Source organism: Parus major, chromosome 2, assembly GCF_001522545.3.
Source record: "Parus major isolate Abel chromosome 2, Parus_major1.1, whole genome shotgun sequence".
NCBI classification, from domain to species: domain Eukaryota; kingdom Metazoa; phylum Chordata; class Aves; order Passeriformes; family Paridae; genus Parus; species Parus major.
In genome coordinates, this window is record NC_031769.1 from 77,135,695 (window position 1) to 77,152,186 (window position 16,492).

General features: G+C 41.6%; 2 protein-coding genes across 5 annotated transcripts in view; both read left to right on the forward strand.

Annotated features, from left to right (window-relative positions):
* The window catches only part of RETREG1 (reticulophagy regulator 1), a 65,866-nt gene extending 58,110 nt beyond the window's left edge, over positions 1 to 7,756 (forward strand). For 3 of the 4 annotated variants that reach the window (XM_015619223.2, XM_033512145.1, XM_015619225.2), the window contains 2 exons: positions 517 to 643; positions 3,550 to 4,055. In XM_015619223.2, coding sequence (XP_015474709.1) covers positions 517 to 643; positions 3,550 to 4,055 — 633 coding nt within the window. Of the gene's footprint in view, positions 1 to 516; positions 644 to 3,549 lie in introns of all 4 variants that reach the window. The other variant, XM_015619222.3, reaches the window with a different exon arrangement.
* A 530-nt stretch (positions 7,757 to 8,286) lies between these two features.
* ZNF622 (zinc finger protein 622) lies at positions 8,287 to 16,255 on the forward strand. The gene is made up of 8 exons (XM_015620186.2): positions 8,287 to 8,350; positions 8,608 to 8,815; positions 10,439 to 11,047; positions 12,457 to 12,714; positions 13,391 to 13,553; positions 14,317 to 14,429; positions 15,309 to 15,452; positions 16,033 to 16,255. Exons 3-8 carry the CDS (start codon positions 10,441 to 10,443, stop codon positions 16,158 to 16,160), a joined length of 1,413 nt encoding a protein of 470 aa, XP_015475672.1. The 5' UTR covers positions 8,287 to 8,350; positions 8,608 to 8,815; positions 10,439 to 10,440; the 3' UTR covers positions 16,161 to 16,255.
* The last annotated feature ends 237 nt before the right edge of the window (positions 16,256 to 16,492 follow it).

The window sequence follows — 16,492 nt, forward strand, 5'->3', positions numbered from 1 at the left end:
TTTGACAGTGATTGCTTTGGAGGTAGTTTTGTGCTGGGGGGAAAAAAAACAAAAAAATATATCCCATGGGATAAAAATTTGTAGCTGACATAACTAAATATTGTTCAGTAAATTGGTAAAGGATAATATTTTTTTGTTCAGCTAATTTTTGATGGTCTTAATAGATATTGGGCTGGTTTTTCTGGTCCACGTTTACTCCTTTTGTTACATTATGCATATTTTGTATTTGCAGGCTCATTTTGCTTTCATTATAGTAGGATTTCCTTCAAAATTAATGACTGGAATTTTCTGTGCTTCTTTAGTATAATACAGCCTTTAGTTATTACAAAGAGGGATGCTTCACTTCTAAGCATTGTACAGTATTTTCATGTTTCTTCAATTAAGGCTTAAATAGGAGGTGATTTTTGTTGCTATGACATACAAGAGGGTTTTTTTTTCAGTCTCTAAGCACTGTCTTTCTGAAGTGTGATTTTTTTTAATGTAAGAATTCCATGTATGGGACTGTTTCCTGTGTAGGTTAGTCCTGCAATTGTTGCCAAAGAGCTGTCAGTGTCTGACACAGATGTCTCAGAAGTATCCTGGACCGATAATGGGACCTTTAACTTATCTGAGGGGTATTCTCCACAGACAGACACATCTGACGGTAAGTAGCAGCTTCATCTATATCATCAGTGGATTCCAGACATGCAAGTTACCTCAAAATGATTAGATAGTTTGAGGACAGAAGGTTTTGGGGTTCTTACTTTTCTCTCTTAAACAAATCTAAGGTTAATCTTAGTGTTTCGTATAATTTTGGATACATCTTGTGTAAGAACAGTCCTCATCTTAAAAATGTTAAAGTACATCAGCAAGCGTCTAAATAAATAAGTAGTGCTGTGTATAACCAGCACATTCAACAAGTGCTAGATGTTGCACTCTCTTCTACCAAACCTTTTAGGCAAGTAAACCTTTTAAAATTACTACCAGTGCTTTTGTGGGTAAGTTAAGCAAAATACTGAGGAAGAAACAGTAAATACACTGACTTGTTAAACAGCCAATTAAAGGCAGTGTTATTAGCTTTTACTGTTAAAAATGAAGACAGCCAGCAATGAGCCTATGAAGACTTAGACTAGGAAAAGATTCTTAAGCACTTGATTTGATCTTGACCAGAAACTAGTTCTTACTTTTTACAGACCAAGCTATCAGTAAAGACTTTGCTGAAATAAAGATTAAGGACAACAGTAGTTTGGTATAATCTCACCTGTGGGTCTGTTGCTCTGCTCGTCTTGCATGTCTCCTAGGAAAACTTCCTTGTAAATGACAAGTAGGATGATACTACAGGCCAAATTAATAATTTCTGTTATTTTCCTAATTTTTCAACTTGTAAATAGACAGCATTGCACAATCACAGAACTGTAAGTTGTAAAAAGCAATTGTCATTCATCTCACCTATCTTCCTGTCCAAAGCAAGTTCAAAGCTCTTTATTCACACTTTTTGAAGTTTCTCAGGGCTGTGACCACTTGAATTCTGAACACCTTTAGTGGTAGAGATTCAGCAACTTCCCTGGAAAGCCTTTCTCAGTATTTTCTTAGCTTCATGATGAAAAGGTTTTTTTTCTTATAGTGAGTCAAAATTTCCCATGTTCCAGTTTGTGTCAGTTTACTCTGATCCTTTCACTGTGGACTTTCTAGAAGAGTCAGGCCCATCTTCTCTCTACCTTCCTATTCAGTAGTTAAACTGATTTCCCCTTTGCCACCTTCTCTTGGGGCCAAACGAAGCCCATTGTCTCAGCATCTACATACATCCTGCTCTCTAACCCCCTAAATAATCATGCTGACCCTCCAGGGGATTCGGTCCTGTATACCATTGTCTGTCTAGAACTGGAGAGGTCAAAACTGGGCAAAATAGTTCAATGTGTACTCTCAATTGCTGAATAGGTGAGGCAAATTCCTTCCATTGCCTTTCTGCCTTCAATTCTGCTACTACAGCTCAGTGTGTGGTTGCCCTTCCTTGCTGCAAGGGCATACCACTGACTTGCTGCCCACAGATCTTTTTCTGGAAAGCTGCTTTCTGTCTTGTTGCCCCCAACCTGTACTGCTGCACAGGTTATTCCATCCCAGATGCAAGACTTCACATTTGCTTTTATTGAATGCCATGATGTTCCTTTTCAGCCTGTCCCTTTCTCCAGCCTGTTGAAGTCCCTCTGAAAGCATCTTGACCTCCAGAATATCAAATTCACCTGCCCCACAGCAATTCCTTTCTGCCCATGAACTTGCAGAGTGCACTGCAGCCTGTCATCCAAGTCATTAATAAATACCTTGAACAATGCTGGTGTCTATCTAGGTTTCAGTCCCTGTGACAGACACCAATAACCAGCCTCCAGCTGCACCTTGTGTCACTGATGAAGCCTTTGACCCCTGCAGTCTGGCCACTTTTCCACCCACCTTACAGTTCCCATACCCTGTTTGTTCATCAGCTTGGCTGTAAGGATCATGTGGGAAAGTCTATTCAAAGCCTTGCTAAATGAAAAATTACACTATTCACTCTTCTTCCCCATGGAGCATTTCAGAAAATGGGACATAGACAACAGTGCAAGACCAAATGGGATGCATCCGAGGACTGCCTCATCTCCTGTCAACGCTCTATGCATTTCAGTCACCATTCTGCATGCAGCACAACCCTTCCTCCTCATCTTCCCAGCCTGTCTTTCCTAAAGAAAATGGAGAAAATGATCTATGAGTCATTTTTAGGATTTATTTCCTTACCCTTTATGAATGTTCCTATAACAAGCTCCTATTGCTTGTTTTCATAGAAAGTAAGTTCAAAATGATTTCTTTTTACTTTCTCATTCAAATACTTGATGAAAGTACTTGCTTGTGCTTATTTAGGCCTCTCCCACAGGCCATGTACTCCACGGTACGTTTTACACATTTCTAATAACAAACACTGTGTCATTCATTAATGCAGCCATTAAAATTTAATGTTTGATTACATCCTGCTTTTTATCCTCTTGAAAACAATTCTGATCATCTGTAGACTTTACATTTTCTGTTTCCTTTTTAATACAAGCATTGGCCAAGAAAGGAAAAGGAAATTAGTCTTTATATTAGTTTTATATCTTTATTTAAACAGATAAACATTATTTTTATTATTCCATATACATGTTAAAAGCTTGTAACACATCCTTACATGTTTACATATTTGTAGTTTATATATATTGTGAAGAAAAATAAATTTTAGGACTTCATGTGGCTGGTATATTTAGAAATAGCCATGATGAAGATTTGCATGGGTTGTTTCATTACATACCTAAAAAAGTTAGCTTTAAAAAGTTATTTTCTTGAAATAGTTAGGGTGATACCAGTTGATTTGTAGTGCTAGATTTATGACCTCAAAACCATTTTGTTATAGCTGTCACACAAAGCTCCTTCTAGTAGAGAAGTACTATAGTAGGGATTAGTAAATGTATTCAGAGGAACACTTGCTACTTGCATTTTTACATGTGGCTGCCTTTTTGGGAAAGCTTTTGTGAGTGCAAACACTGTTTTCTTCTGTTAACCCTGTAACAGATTTTGACCGACCTAGTGATCATGAAGAAGCTTTCGCCAGAGATCTTTTAGAGTTTCCCTCTTTAGAAAATGGTGCCGGCACAAATGATGACGATGACTCAAGCATCGGTTTGCCCACCCAGCAAAAACGAAGGAAAGAGCAAACTGATGTGAAGGCAGATCACAGACAGAGTAAAGAGAGACCATCCACTGCAGGGTTATCCTTGCCTTTGACCAGTGACCAAACCTTTAATTTAATGAGTGGAATTGCTGGCGATGTCATCACAGCTGCAGTGTCTGCTGCCATCAAAGACCAGCTGCAGTCCCTACAGCAAGTTCCCTCTCAGGCAGTGCCCAGTTTGAGCGAGGAGACAGACACAGAGGAAGCTGATGACTTTGAACTGCTTGACCAGTCTGAGCTAGAGCAGCTTGAGAAAGAATTGGGACTTTCACAAAGTCAAGAAGCAGAATCCCAGGAAAAGAAAAAGTCTTCAGGCTTCCTTTCAAATCTGCTTGGAAGTCATTAACCTGGAATTTGCAGCTGGTAACACAGAAGAAATTCAACAAAAAACACACAAAAAAATACCATCAAAAAAAAAAAAAAAAAAAAGAAAAGAAAAAAAAAAAAAGAAGAAAATTCTGAGCTGTAAGCTTTAACTATCCCTTTAGATGTGTTGTAATAATTTCCATTATGCAGAGTGAATTAACTGGATAAATATCAGCTAATACTGATAGTTTAATGTTTCTGGTAGTAATACCTCAATGTAATAGCATGGAAATGAATTATCTATCCACTGTTTGGTTGCAGATGTGTGGTGGAAGTCAGTTGTTCTAAACAGTTGGGGGAGAAGTTTCTTTAATATTTTTGACAACCATGCATTTTGGGGTCCTGAGCCAAATTTTCAATACAGGCAGTTTATTTACTCTGGTTTTCCAATCATGTAATACAATTAATGACTCATATTGTGAGGGCAAGTTGTCAGAGGGCTGCAGTGAGATTAACTGCATCTCATCTTCTTCAATTCTACCAAAGAGTATGAGTCCCTGCAGTTAGCATTATGTGTAGTGCATCTACTATATATGAAACACATTAACTGGCACAACTCGAATTTAAATATGTGTGCAACACTATAAAAACCCCTAGATTTCATACTTAAAACCTTTGAATTATTTTGGATATGGTGATGCATTTCCAAGTTTTTTGCTGTTATAGGCTTGTAGAGTTGTAAAGTGGCATGTTATATGACTGACCACCTGCTGTGTTCCTTGATGGAGTCTGGTCCTTGGCAGTATTGCCCATGTGAAGTCAGCCAGTGAATCTTTATGTTTTAAAGTTAATATTGTGTAAACTGAACAACCTTTTGGGAGCAGGTGAGGGTAATTATTGTTTGGAGTAGAGATTAGAGATTAAAAAAAAGCATAAAGGTTTTTTATGTGCCACTTCCTTAATGTGAGATTCTGTAGGTTTTGGTTTGGCTTTTTTTCCCACCATAGCTACTTCCACTTGGTACAAAAGTTGTGTTGCAACTGTTTATTTTAAGATACTTAGAAGCATTGGGTGAGGTCAGTTGCTAGAGAAGACACTCAGAATCTTCTTCTTGGCATGTAATTTAAAACAAAAAAAGAACTTGTTTTAATTATTTGCCAGTTTAAGTCCACACATGCTAAGTGAGTGGCATGGGATCTCAAGCAGATAACTTATTTTTCTAGAGCTTTTTTGTTCACCTGTGAAAGAACTGCATTGCAATACCAAGCAATAGTAATCCAAGAAATAGGATGAAATAAAGCTAGTTTTTTTAATGTGATGTAAACCATTAGCAAAGTTGAGGGACCATGTCAGCTGCTACTACTACTCAAGTAAATTTCCATTTGCTGGCATTTGAAGAGGTAAACACTGTCATCTAGGACCCTCAAAAAGTACAGCAACAGATTATAAAAATCTTCTACTAACATATATGTATAGGTAAACCTGTGTTTGAAATTAACTTCATTTTATATTTTTTTTTTCCTTTTGAGGTGGAAAAACAGGCAGATGGCCAAAAAGAGTACAGCAAAAGGAAGGATGCTGAGATTTTTTTGACACTAGCTCTATTGTTGCTTGTGCTTTTTGTGTCAGTAATGCATATTGATGGTGTTTGCTGTCCTTTACCAGTAAAAGGGTAAGCCTGTGCCTTCATTATCCAATACATAAGTGGATGCTGGATATAGATCGCACAAGATGCAGCTTTCAAAATTACAATATCTCAACACCTGAGTTTCTGGAAATCACTAGAAAACATGGCCCATTTCACTTCCACAGTATTAGTTGCTAAGTTTCTTCTTTAGCTTTCACCAGCCTGTTTTTCTCATTTGGAAAAAAAACAAATAAACAAAAACATCAAATACCCAACCAAAATTTAAAAAAGCTTTTGTTGGAAAATCAGTGAGTTTAAAAAGTTCTCAGATGACTTAAAAGCCTCATTTCCTTGCCACATGTTTAGGACAATCGGTACAGTTAAAAGAGTACAAATCCAAGCTGCTGATGAAGCTTTGTAGGATGCCCAAATAACTGTGTGCTTCCTTCTCCAGGATTACTGGTGGCAGAAGGGGAAACAGGCTGTGAGACTGGGAGAGGCGGGAGGGAGGGAGGGAGGGAGCAGTCCTTCACAGGCTTTTCTGGAGCAGATTGGCAGGACAGACTAGCTAGCTGGCTGTCAATAGTGGCATTGTAACAGTGTGCACTTTATTGTTGTTTTATGAAAAATACTTGTGGTTATAAAAATATATAATACAGGGGCACTATTCTAGAATAGATCAGAAAGAAAAGCAGTTGGAGGTGTTTCTTAGGCTTTTGTAAATTACCCATTTTCTGGTTTCAAGATAGGTAAATAGATTGATTTTTCTCCAGTATGAGTCTCTTTTCTTTTCCTTTTTTTTTTTTTTTTAACTTCTTTTTCAGAAGGAAAAACGAACCAAAATTTGAACAAGTAAATCATTAAAGTTAGGGACATAGTTGCTTATCTGAGTGTCTTTAGAATTTTTTTTCTGCTGTCATGGTGATCAGTTGTACTCAAGGCCCTAAATACTGTGTAATGGGAAGGATGTAATTCTGTAACATTTAATATTCTTCCTCAGGTAGTGAAAGATGTCTAATTTTCTGCAAGAAATTAGCTCTTCCCTTCCACACAACCACATGTAAGAAACACTTTGCTTGGACACAATACATTCCACTGCCAGCAGTTTGCCAGCAAAACACAAAGAAAATGTCTTGTCCTTTGTGGATCCCTTCCACACTATCCTCAGTTGGAAATCCCTTGAGAAAACTTCATTTTGCTGTATTATAGCCGCAGCCATGAAATAGCAGTTCCTTAAAAATTCCTGTCTCAATGGTCCACAGTGTCTTTCCTACTGAGCACTGTCGTCACCTTCCCATCCTTCAAACAATGCATGGGCAGGAAGACAGGCAAGGGGGTATAAGGCAGCACATAGCTTTGAAACGTGCAGTTTTTCCATGGAAAGCCTGCTTGTGTGTGATTTTCCGGTCAAAAGGCACACGGGCAGCGTAGAGGGTGCAGTGTGAGCCAATGCCGTGGGGTAACGGTGTGTGATCCTGCCCTGGGATCAGTACTGCTTGTGCTGTGTGTGTGCTCGTACCTGGCAGCAAAGGGCTCACCCTCCTGTGCCTTGCAGTGGCTTCTTCACGCATCCTGATGGAAGAAAAGGACATACGTCAGGGCAGGGATCCAGGTCACTCTTTTGTACTCAGAAAATTTCCCCTTGTTTCAGTCCATGTGAGTGACAGGATCACCATCTGATTGGTGGCCTTAGGTGTGTCAAATCCAATGCAAAAGCACGTCGAGTTTCCATGAGTACGTACCACACCTACTGACCATTCTCCTGTTTGGTGGTGGAGAAAAATACTATGCAGAGGAGATTAAACAATTGTAACCCAAAGTAACAGGATCTGAAGAGATACTCGTTCTACTTGTTCTGTGTTCGTTCTGCACTTTTCCCAGGCTGTCCCAGCCTTCTGAACAAATCCCTGTAGTCTCCACGTTTGTTCTCAGCACTTGAGCGGCGTCACAGTCTGTGAGTAACCTCCACCCGAGCAACCAGAAACTGGAGAATTACAAAATGTCCGTATTTAAGTATTCTGCAGCACTTTACCTGCCTGATCACTGTTTTGTAAACATGGAACTATTATATTGATTGTTTTAATAAATATGTGTTAGTTTTTATCTTTCATCAACTCATTGTGTGTTTGCTTCCAGAAATGAAAAAAAACCCTATAACAACAGGGTGACCTTATCACTCTCTAATTACCTGAAAGGAGGTTCTAGCCGGGTGGGTTTGGCCTCTTCCCCCGGGTAACCAGTGACAGGACAAGAAGACACTCGTAAGCTGCAGCAGGGAAGGTTTAGGTTGGACATTAGGAAGAGTTCCTTCACGGAAAAGGTGGCCGGATACTGGATTGGGCTGCCCAGGCAGGTGGTGGAGTTACCGTCCTAGGAAAGGCTGGATGTGGCACTTAGTGCCATGGTCTAGTTGACAGGGTGGTGTTCGGCCATAGGTTGGGCTTGATGATCTAAGACATCTCTTCCAACCTAATTGATTCTGTGAAAAATCAAACAAACAGAGCAAAGACAAAACAACAAACAAAGCCCAACCCGCGGAGGACAGGCCGCCGCAGCCCTGAGGCGGCGCTCCCGCCGTTCCCTGCCCCGCGCCCTCCGCCCGCCAGGGGGCGCGCGCGGGCCGCTCCCGCCGGACGCCGCGTGGCCGCTTCCTGCCCGCGCGCCCCGCCCTGCCCCTTGCCCGGCTCCGCCAGCTCCGCCGGCCGCAGGTGCGTGTCCCCGGCATGAGGGCCGGGATGGGTCGGGAGGGGACGGGATGGGAAGGCATGGCTCGGCCCGGCCTGGCCCGGGCCGGCGAGGCTAGCGGGGGGCCGGCGGCGTGGCCCGGCCGAGCTGTCTGCGCTCCCTTGGGCTGCAGGCTCTCGGTGAGCCCGGCCTGGTCCACGCCTGGCCTGGTGGCTCCCGGCTACCGCCTGCGCCCCGACGTATCTCTTGTTTCATTCTATTTGTATTTATTTATCTATAGGTTTGGCCCGAATTCTTGTTGTTCGTGTATTAAACATCTGCCTTGCACCAGGATTAGGGACACGGACTCGGTTTAAATCCAACTGGAAGCAGCTAAAAATCGGCCGTAATAAAGAGCCTCAGAGGAGATTGCGATTTGTCTGGAAGGGCTTGGCTGTGCTGCGGGCTTGTGAGTGCCTGGGGTTTCGTTTTCCTGAGCCCCACACAAGGTAGGACTCGGGGCTTCGGTCCCGTGGCTTGAAACGGGAGGGGAAAATGCAGGCGGGTCATGGGAAGGTGTCGTGTAACTATACGGGATTTCTCTGTTTTATGCGGTTTGAGTTGTAAGCACACCTGCACCTAGCAGTCAGAGGTGGAGGTTTATGTCTTTGGTTTCTTTTAGTTACAAACCTCTTCTTCTGAGCTGCTTTCTTTTGGGTGGGGCGGAGCGGGAGGAGGTTGGGGGTTTAAAATGCCCCTGTGGTAATGTAGCGTGTAGCTGCTGTCTGTCATGGAACAGGGTGTTCTGCCCCAGGGGTCTGCAAGGGCCTGTCGCTGACAGCCAGCGTGGCTTGGCGTCAGTGCTTCGTGGCAAAGGTTGGTGCTCGGGCGGGGCGAGGGGCAGGGGAACGCCTTGGGGAATACTTGAGATCTCTCAGTGGGCAGAGAATATGTTTTTCTCTGAAACACAAAATGCATGTTACACTGAGTAGATGCTTATAGTACTGTAAGTAAAATAACATGGTCTTTATTTTGTGCATCCCCTCTGTCACTGTAGCACTGCAGACAGCACAAGCAATAATAAGTAAGGAGCCCAGTGGTTCCAGGGGAATGAAATGAGCATTTCATAACATAGCTTTGGGGAGGGGCTGCTCTTCCTTTCCCTGCTTTCAGATCCTCTCCTGCTGATATATTATTTTTTTTTTCTCCAGATTAAGCCACAGTTTTTCTAAATCAATTAAAATATGAGGGTGCTTTCTGTGACCTCCAAATGACAATTTTTTTTGCTCTTTGTTTTTGGAGCATTCAAGAAATTCCATCAGCTTTGTTTAATAAAAGAAAAAAGCTATGTTTTGTTAAGCAGTGAGAAGAAAGGAAATATATGGGTTTGGAAAGGACAGCATCACTGCTCTGCAGTTGTCCTGTCCCATCCCCATTAACATGGCTCAGCTGGATGGTGGAAAAGTGGAAGGAGATCAGGGTTAGCAGTGGCTTCAATGCTAAATCTAGGCATGACTGACTGCATCTCCAGATGAACAGCACTGCAGGGTAAAGTGTTGTCAGCACAACTGGCATATATATATATATATATGCACTGCTCCAAAGTAGCTAAGAAGGCTTTATTTTTAAATGCAGTGATTTTTTTTTAATTTTTTTTTTTACCATTTAATAAGGTTGTGAAAAATAGAAAATAGGCCTGTAAGCAGACCTTTTTTTACCCTTATTTCTGAGGAGTTACTGGTCTCATCAAAGTCTTAAGAGTTGGCAGAACATGAGCTTGTTAAGAACCTTTAGTCAATGACTTTTAGTGAAAAATGTAGAACTTTTGAAATACTGTTGCTGTAACTGGGGGCTCTCTCCTGCATCCCAATCCCAACAGGCACAGCAGGTTCCAAAGCTGGAATGCTCAGCTGTTGCTGTGGTACAAGTAAACACAATGTCTTTTAAGTTTTCTCTCTTGCTCCTGCCCATGAATACTGCACTCATTGCTGATGCTGGTGTTTAATAAATTTAATTCTGAGCAAGAACTGTGAGTCTGATCTTTAAAGAAGGTTGTCAGGATGTTGTGTTGGGGCTTTTTTTGTCTGTAACTTAATTTTTTTAGCATGATTTTATTTTTTCCCATTTTCTAGTAATGGCCACCTACACTTGCATCACTTGCCGTGTGGCTTTCAAGGATGGTGACATTCAGCGTGCCCATTACAAAACTGACTGGCACAGGTACAACCTGAAGCGTAAAGTTGCTGACATGCCTCCTGTCACTGCTGAGAATTTCCAAGAGCGAGTTCTGGCACAGAGAGCAGTAGCAGAGGAGCAGAACAAAATCACTGCCACTTACTGCACAGTGTGCAGCAAGAGGTTCTCCACCTTCAATGCCTATGAGAATCACCTGAAGTCCAAGAAGCACCTGGAGCTGGAGAAGAAAGCTGTCCAAGCTGTCAGCAAGAAGGTGAAAATATTAAATGAGAAGAATCTGGAAAAGGGACTAGCCCCAGAGAGTTTAAATAAAGATGAAATGAACACAGCTATTCAGCAAGCCATCAAAGCCCAGCCATCTTCATCTCCAAAGAAGACACCTCTACCTCCTAGTAATGCGAGTGGCTCTCCAGTTTCCAGGGAAAGCACCAGCTTGTCCCAGAGCAGAGAACGACCAGAAATACCTCCACGGCTGCAGTGGTTTGAACAGCAAGCAAGGAAGCTGGCCAAGCAAGAAGCAGGGGAAGAAGAGGGTAATGAAGAAGGTAAGGCTGTAAACACACTGACAGAGAACAGCTTGGGGTAAGCTATGGTTTGAGCAAAAGCTTCCTCTTATTTCTGTAGCAGTGCAGCATTTTCCTTCACAGAAGGTCTTGCTGTTGATTTTCAGTTTAACAAAGGAGTTAAGGTTGGTCCATGTTTGCAGTCAAGGACTCTGTGTTAGTGTCTGAACTGCCAACTGTTCAACTTAACAGACGGACAGTAATGTAGTAAAGATTGAATATAGTCACTACTATGAGCACTACTTTTCCCACATAAAAAGTCAAAGGAAGTTTCATTTAAAGAAGGCTAATGTAACAGGCTACCCTAAAACTGCTTCTGAAAAATAAATGAACAAAAATTCAGGTGTGATCATTTGCTATTGTCCCAACTCATTTTCTGTTCTGTTGAAGGGAGGTGGGACTGTGGTTGATTTTGTTTCCCTCTGCCCACCAAGACCAGAGGAGAAAGTTTACTCTTTAAACCTGTGTGGCATCACTCCTTGGCATGTTGATGTCTGTGTTAAAATGTGTTTAAGAGTTGCTACCCCAGTGACCTGTAGCTGTGAATACAGCTCTCTGTTGGAGTTCAGCCTGGAAAGCAGACAACTGAAAAGATCAGAGCTTCAGAATTTCCAGAAAAGGGTTATTTTTAACCTGGATGCTTTCGGTACTGTATTTGACAGTGCAGCTCCAAACACATCTATTGGAGCAGTTGAATGGGGTGATAGAGCTGTAGCAAAGGGACGGGTGTGAATGAGGTGGAACTTCATTCCAGCTTCTAAAACCCATGTCACATTACTGTATCTGTTACAGCAGTTTTGTGCTCTTGAAATTTCAGTTGCAGTTCAGTGAATTTGTTCTAGACGAGAAGAAGCATTTACCTCTGAACACACATTGTAACACCTAAAGAAGAAGCCAGCTTTCACCTGTCTAGTATTAATGTGTTAGTCATAAATTGTATTGCGAAAATACTCAGTAGGTCTCTGAATGTTAATTGTTCTTTTAAGTGTGTGAACAAGAGTGTGTTTTCCCTCACTGCTGGAAACAAGTATTTTCCTGATGTTACCAGAGTTGTTTTCAGTGAGCCGTGCTTGTGTTCTTGTGTTGTGGTGAATTAAATTTAAGACCTAGAAACAGCAGTAAAGTGTTAATAGTTGAGAAAATGGTGGGGGGAAAGTATCAGATCTGCCAACTTTTTTATGAGCAACCTTGTGGTTTGCTGTACATCTTAAAAATAAATGTCTTTCAGTGGCAATGGTAAATTCTTGCACCTGGAAGTGACTGTGTGGCACTTAGCTGTAAGAACAAAAAAATGCAGTATGTTCTAGATGGCTTTTTCTAACTTATTTGGGACTTACTTTGCTTGGGAAAAGTATAAAATAAATATCTTTTTTTAAAACTTCCTTTAAAAGACTGGGAAGATATGGATTCTGAAGAAGACATTGGCTCTGATGAAGAGATGGAAAGTGTGGAAGAAGAGGAAGACGAGCAACAGGCAGAGGCTGAAAGCATTCCTGCTGTTGGGGCCATACCTGTCACAGACTGCTTGTTCTGTCCCCATCACTCTAGATCTCTCACAAAAAATGTAGCGCATATGACAAAAATCCACAGCTTCTTCATTCCAGACATAGAGTACCTTGTGGATCTCAGAGGACTAATCAAGTATCTTGGTATGCCTGAATGTTCTCTCATTTTTTGTCAGGATAATTATATTCTGGTAGTGCTTATTTTCATTTGGATATGACACCAAATGTTTTGGTTTGTGTTGCTTTTTCTCTGTCTGAGTGCTGTCAGATCATGAGCAGGACTACAGGCTTTCCAGGGAAAAGGAGAGAAAACTTGGATGAGCAAACATGGTCACGTGCCCTGTAGGTCTCACATAGTTTTCTGATGTTCAGATAATGTGAAATTTGGGAAAACATTCTGTTGCTGAAGCATGCATATGAACTTCGTTGTCCTGCCTGTGAGTCACAAGTATTTGTCTCTTTGGTTTACAATGCTTGTGAGAGAGCTAAAAGCTAGGAAAAAATGTATCATCCTTCAAGTTTAAAAATAATGATGAGAATAAAATAATTTTGGAGTATTGGATAGAAAAACATATTGGAAGAAATTTGTTACTAAGACTACTGAATGACCCATACCTTGTCACAAGAAGTCTTTTAATGGCCAGACTTGTCCCTGATGGGGTCAAGGCATAGGAATAGCAGAGCTATCCTGGAAATTAAGGGCTCAAGGCTCCTCTTTAGCCTCTCTGCCTGCAAGCTGGGAAGGCTGTGTCACAGAAATGTTAATTACTGACTGGGGAGATTTTGTTCAGACCAATAGAAGTGCCAATGTTTCCTGCAGGAGAGAAAGTTGGCGTTGGGAAAATCTGCATCTGGTGCAATGAAAAGGGGAAATCCTTCTACTCTACGGAAGCAGTCCAGGCTCATATGAATGATAAAAGCCACTGCAAACTCTTCACAGATGGAGATGCTGCCTTGGAATTTGCAGATTTCTATGATTTTAGGTGAGGTCATTTCTCTTTGAGTGGGACACAGACAAAAGGACAGTTAAATATTACATTAGAAACTATTATTCATTCTTTAAATTTAGTGGTGTTTCAGGTTCTAGTATTTATTTTGCATTGCTGGTTCCCTACTTTTTTAGGTAATGGTAACAGCAAGATTGGTTGTCTTCTTCTGTAACCATTAGTACTAGTCCTACATTTTGAATTCTGTTTTGTATGTGTGCTGTTACTGAATTGAGATTTCAGTGTACCAGCAAAGGCCATAAAAGGTCATAACTGTCTTTCCCATTACCTTTTAAACAGATTGTAGACTTAACACCTACTGTGGGTTTCTTACATAAGTTTTGCTATGTAGCTGAACAGGACTGCTGTGATTTAGAGGCCTCTTTTTGAACTTCCTGCAATTTATGCTAAACTCTGTTCATTTTGGTCAGAAATACCTCATACTATGGTGACAGGTGGAGCTCCTGGGAGCACACATTCAGTTAGCTGTGCAGAGCTGGTGACCTGCATCCTAGTGGCTTTTCACCATAAGTCACTGTTAAGCACATCTGTGCTGAGTTGCACAACAGGATGGAGGAAAGGGATTCCTTTCCTCCAGGCTTTGTTCAGGGCAGGGTTCTGCTGTTAGGAACTCCCAGACCAAGGCAGGTGGAACATGACAGTGTTTGTGCTTTGCTGCAGCTGTGCATGGTGGTTCTTTTGTAGAGTGGGTCTGTGGTTGCTTACTATGTTTAAACCATGTATTGCTGCTCTTCCACAGGAGCAGTTACCCTGATCATGAGGATGGGAAAGATGTGGAGAGTCCTGGAAAGCGCCTGGCAGAGAAAGAGTTGGATTATGATGATGACACCATGGAACTTATCCTTCCATCAGGTGGGCACAGGGCTTCTGTTACAGCTTACTTTGTCTGCACTTCCCATATCTACCTCCAGTACCTGCAGCACAGGCCACTGTTGTGCTTTCCTCTGGGAAGGGAGAAAATACTTTGCATTTAAGTGTCTTTGGGGTTAGGTCCTCACCTTCCATTATTTTCACTGCCAAGTAGTTCAGCTTCTTCAGCATTGATGGATATGTGGACTGGGGCTGTGGATTGCTTTTCCCATTTTACATCTTCATTATCATGTGACTCTCGTGGTATACTCCAATGAGAGTCTTCATAGTTGTTTGAGTGTAACTTGGAGAGGCTGTAATTTAGGTTATCTAGTGTTAGGGTTTTTGTAGCGAGACAGCTCTTACCTAATTCAGTAAACTAGTTCAGTAAATTAAATTATTAAATAGCATTTAGTTTAGCATTTGGCACTCTCACTTGCTTTTTATTTTTTGTTTGGTGGTTTGGTATGAAGGGACCTCAGGCTTTCATTCTGAAAAGTGCTGCTAACTCTGCAGTTACACAAATTTTCCTGAATGTCAGCACGTGGCTTCACTAACCTTTTTACTTGAAATGACATTGCCTCTCTACATTCCACATCCTGCCTTTTCATTCCACTAATGAAAATTTTCTTTTCTGATAACTGCCTGTTTATTATCTGAGCTAAGGCCCTCTTGAACAGCAGCACATTTTGTGTATTTTCTTCAAGCAGCTCTTACAGTAATTACATTAATTTCTTAATAATCCTAAAATTTTGAAGGTTCTAGACCCTTTAAAAACATTTCTCAGCAGAGAGATTTTCCACAGTTTTCACAGTGTGCTTGAGTACTCCATTTCAGAAGCTGTTTCATGATGGATAGTAAGATGTCCCCTCCTGTGAACAGGTGCCAGAGTGGGTCATCGTTCCTTGATGAGGTACTACAAGCAGCGTTTTGGTGTGACAAGAGCTGTGGCTGTTGCGAAGAACAAGAAAGCTGTGGGTCGGGTGCTGCAGCAGTACCGAGCCTTGGGCTGGACAGGGCAGGCAGGTGAGTGACAGTGGGAGGGCTTTGCAGAGGGGGAGGCTCTGGGATGTCTGCACTCCAATTCCAGAGGTCAACTTTGCTTTACACATCGTGGGGTCTATGCACTAGTTTCTTCCACTCAGTTCATTTTAATTCCTGACAGAATTAAGATACAGGAAATTTATTTCTAAAATCCAGTGCAGCTTCTGTGCAAGCTTTTTCATTCCATTGTTTGTGATACTTGGTATCTTCCTGAGATTTCTTGGTTTCTGCCCTGTCTAAGCCAATACTCTTGCTATTTAAGTCATGCTTTGACAGAATGCTTTTCCAATTGGGGAACAGGTGTTGTGGTCTGTGTCCACTTTTGAAATATAAGAATCACGCTTGGAATGCAAAACAACCTTTAGCCTTAATCACAGTCATGGGTATTTGTAGAGGGAACTGGGCTTTCTCCAGAGAAAAGTGGAAAGAAGAGTGCTAGTATGGGAAGGAAAACACCTGTAGGTAACTGCTGAAGTACGTGGTCAGGTCAGCTGGTTTGCATACAAATTTTGAGTAAGGTGACAGACATAGATCCATCTCTTTTCCTTCTTTCTCCTTGCAGGGGCCATCTCCGCTCAGCAGCGTGACATGCAGTACCTGCAGAGGATGAAGTCAAAGTGGATGCTCAAGACAGGAATGAGTAACAATGCTACAAAGCAGATGCATTTCCGGATGCAAGTCAGATTCTGAGTTCCAAAGAGAACTGCCTACAATTGGTTATGGGAAGGGAGATTTAATGGTGTCGGATTCTCTTATTAAAATGGACTTGGTACCTATCAAATGTTGATGTGTTTGCTGGTGTGACTTCCTCTGTAAAAAGAAGGTCAAGGAACTTGCTGCAGCAGCCCTCTCCTTAGAAGGTAGAAATGAGCCAAGACACAGTTTTGTCATTTATCACAGTAGGAAAAGGGTCCTGGTTTATTCCTCTTTACAATTCTTTTATTCTGAGTCCAACTGTTCACTGACTCTGGCTGCAGCAAGCACCTACTGTAGCTTTCCCTTTCAGACTGAGTGCTGGTTAT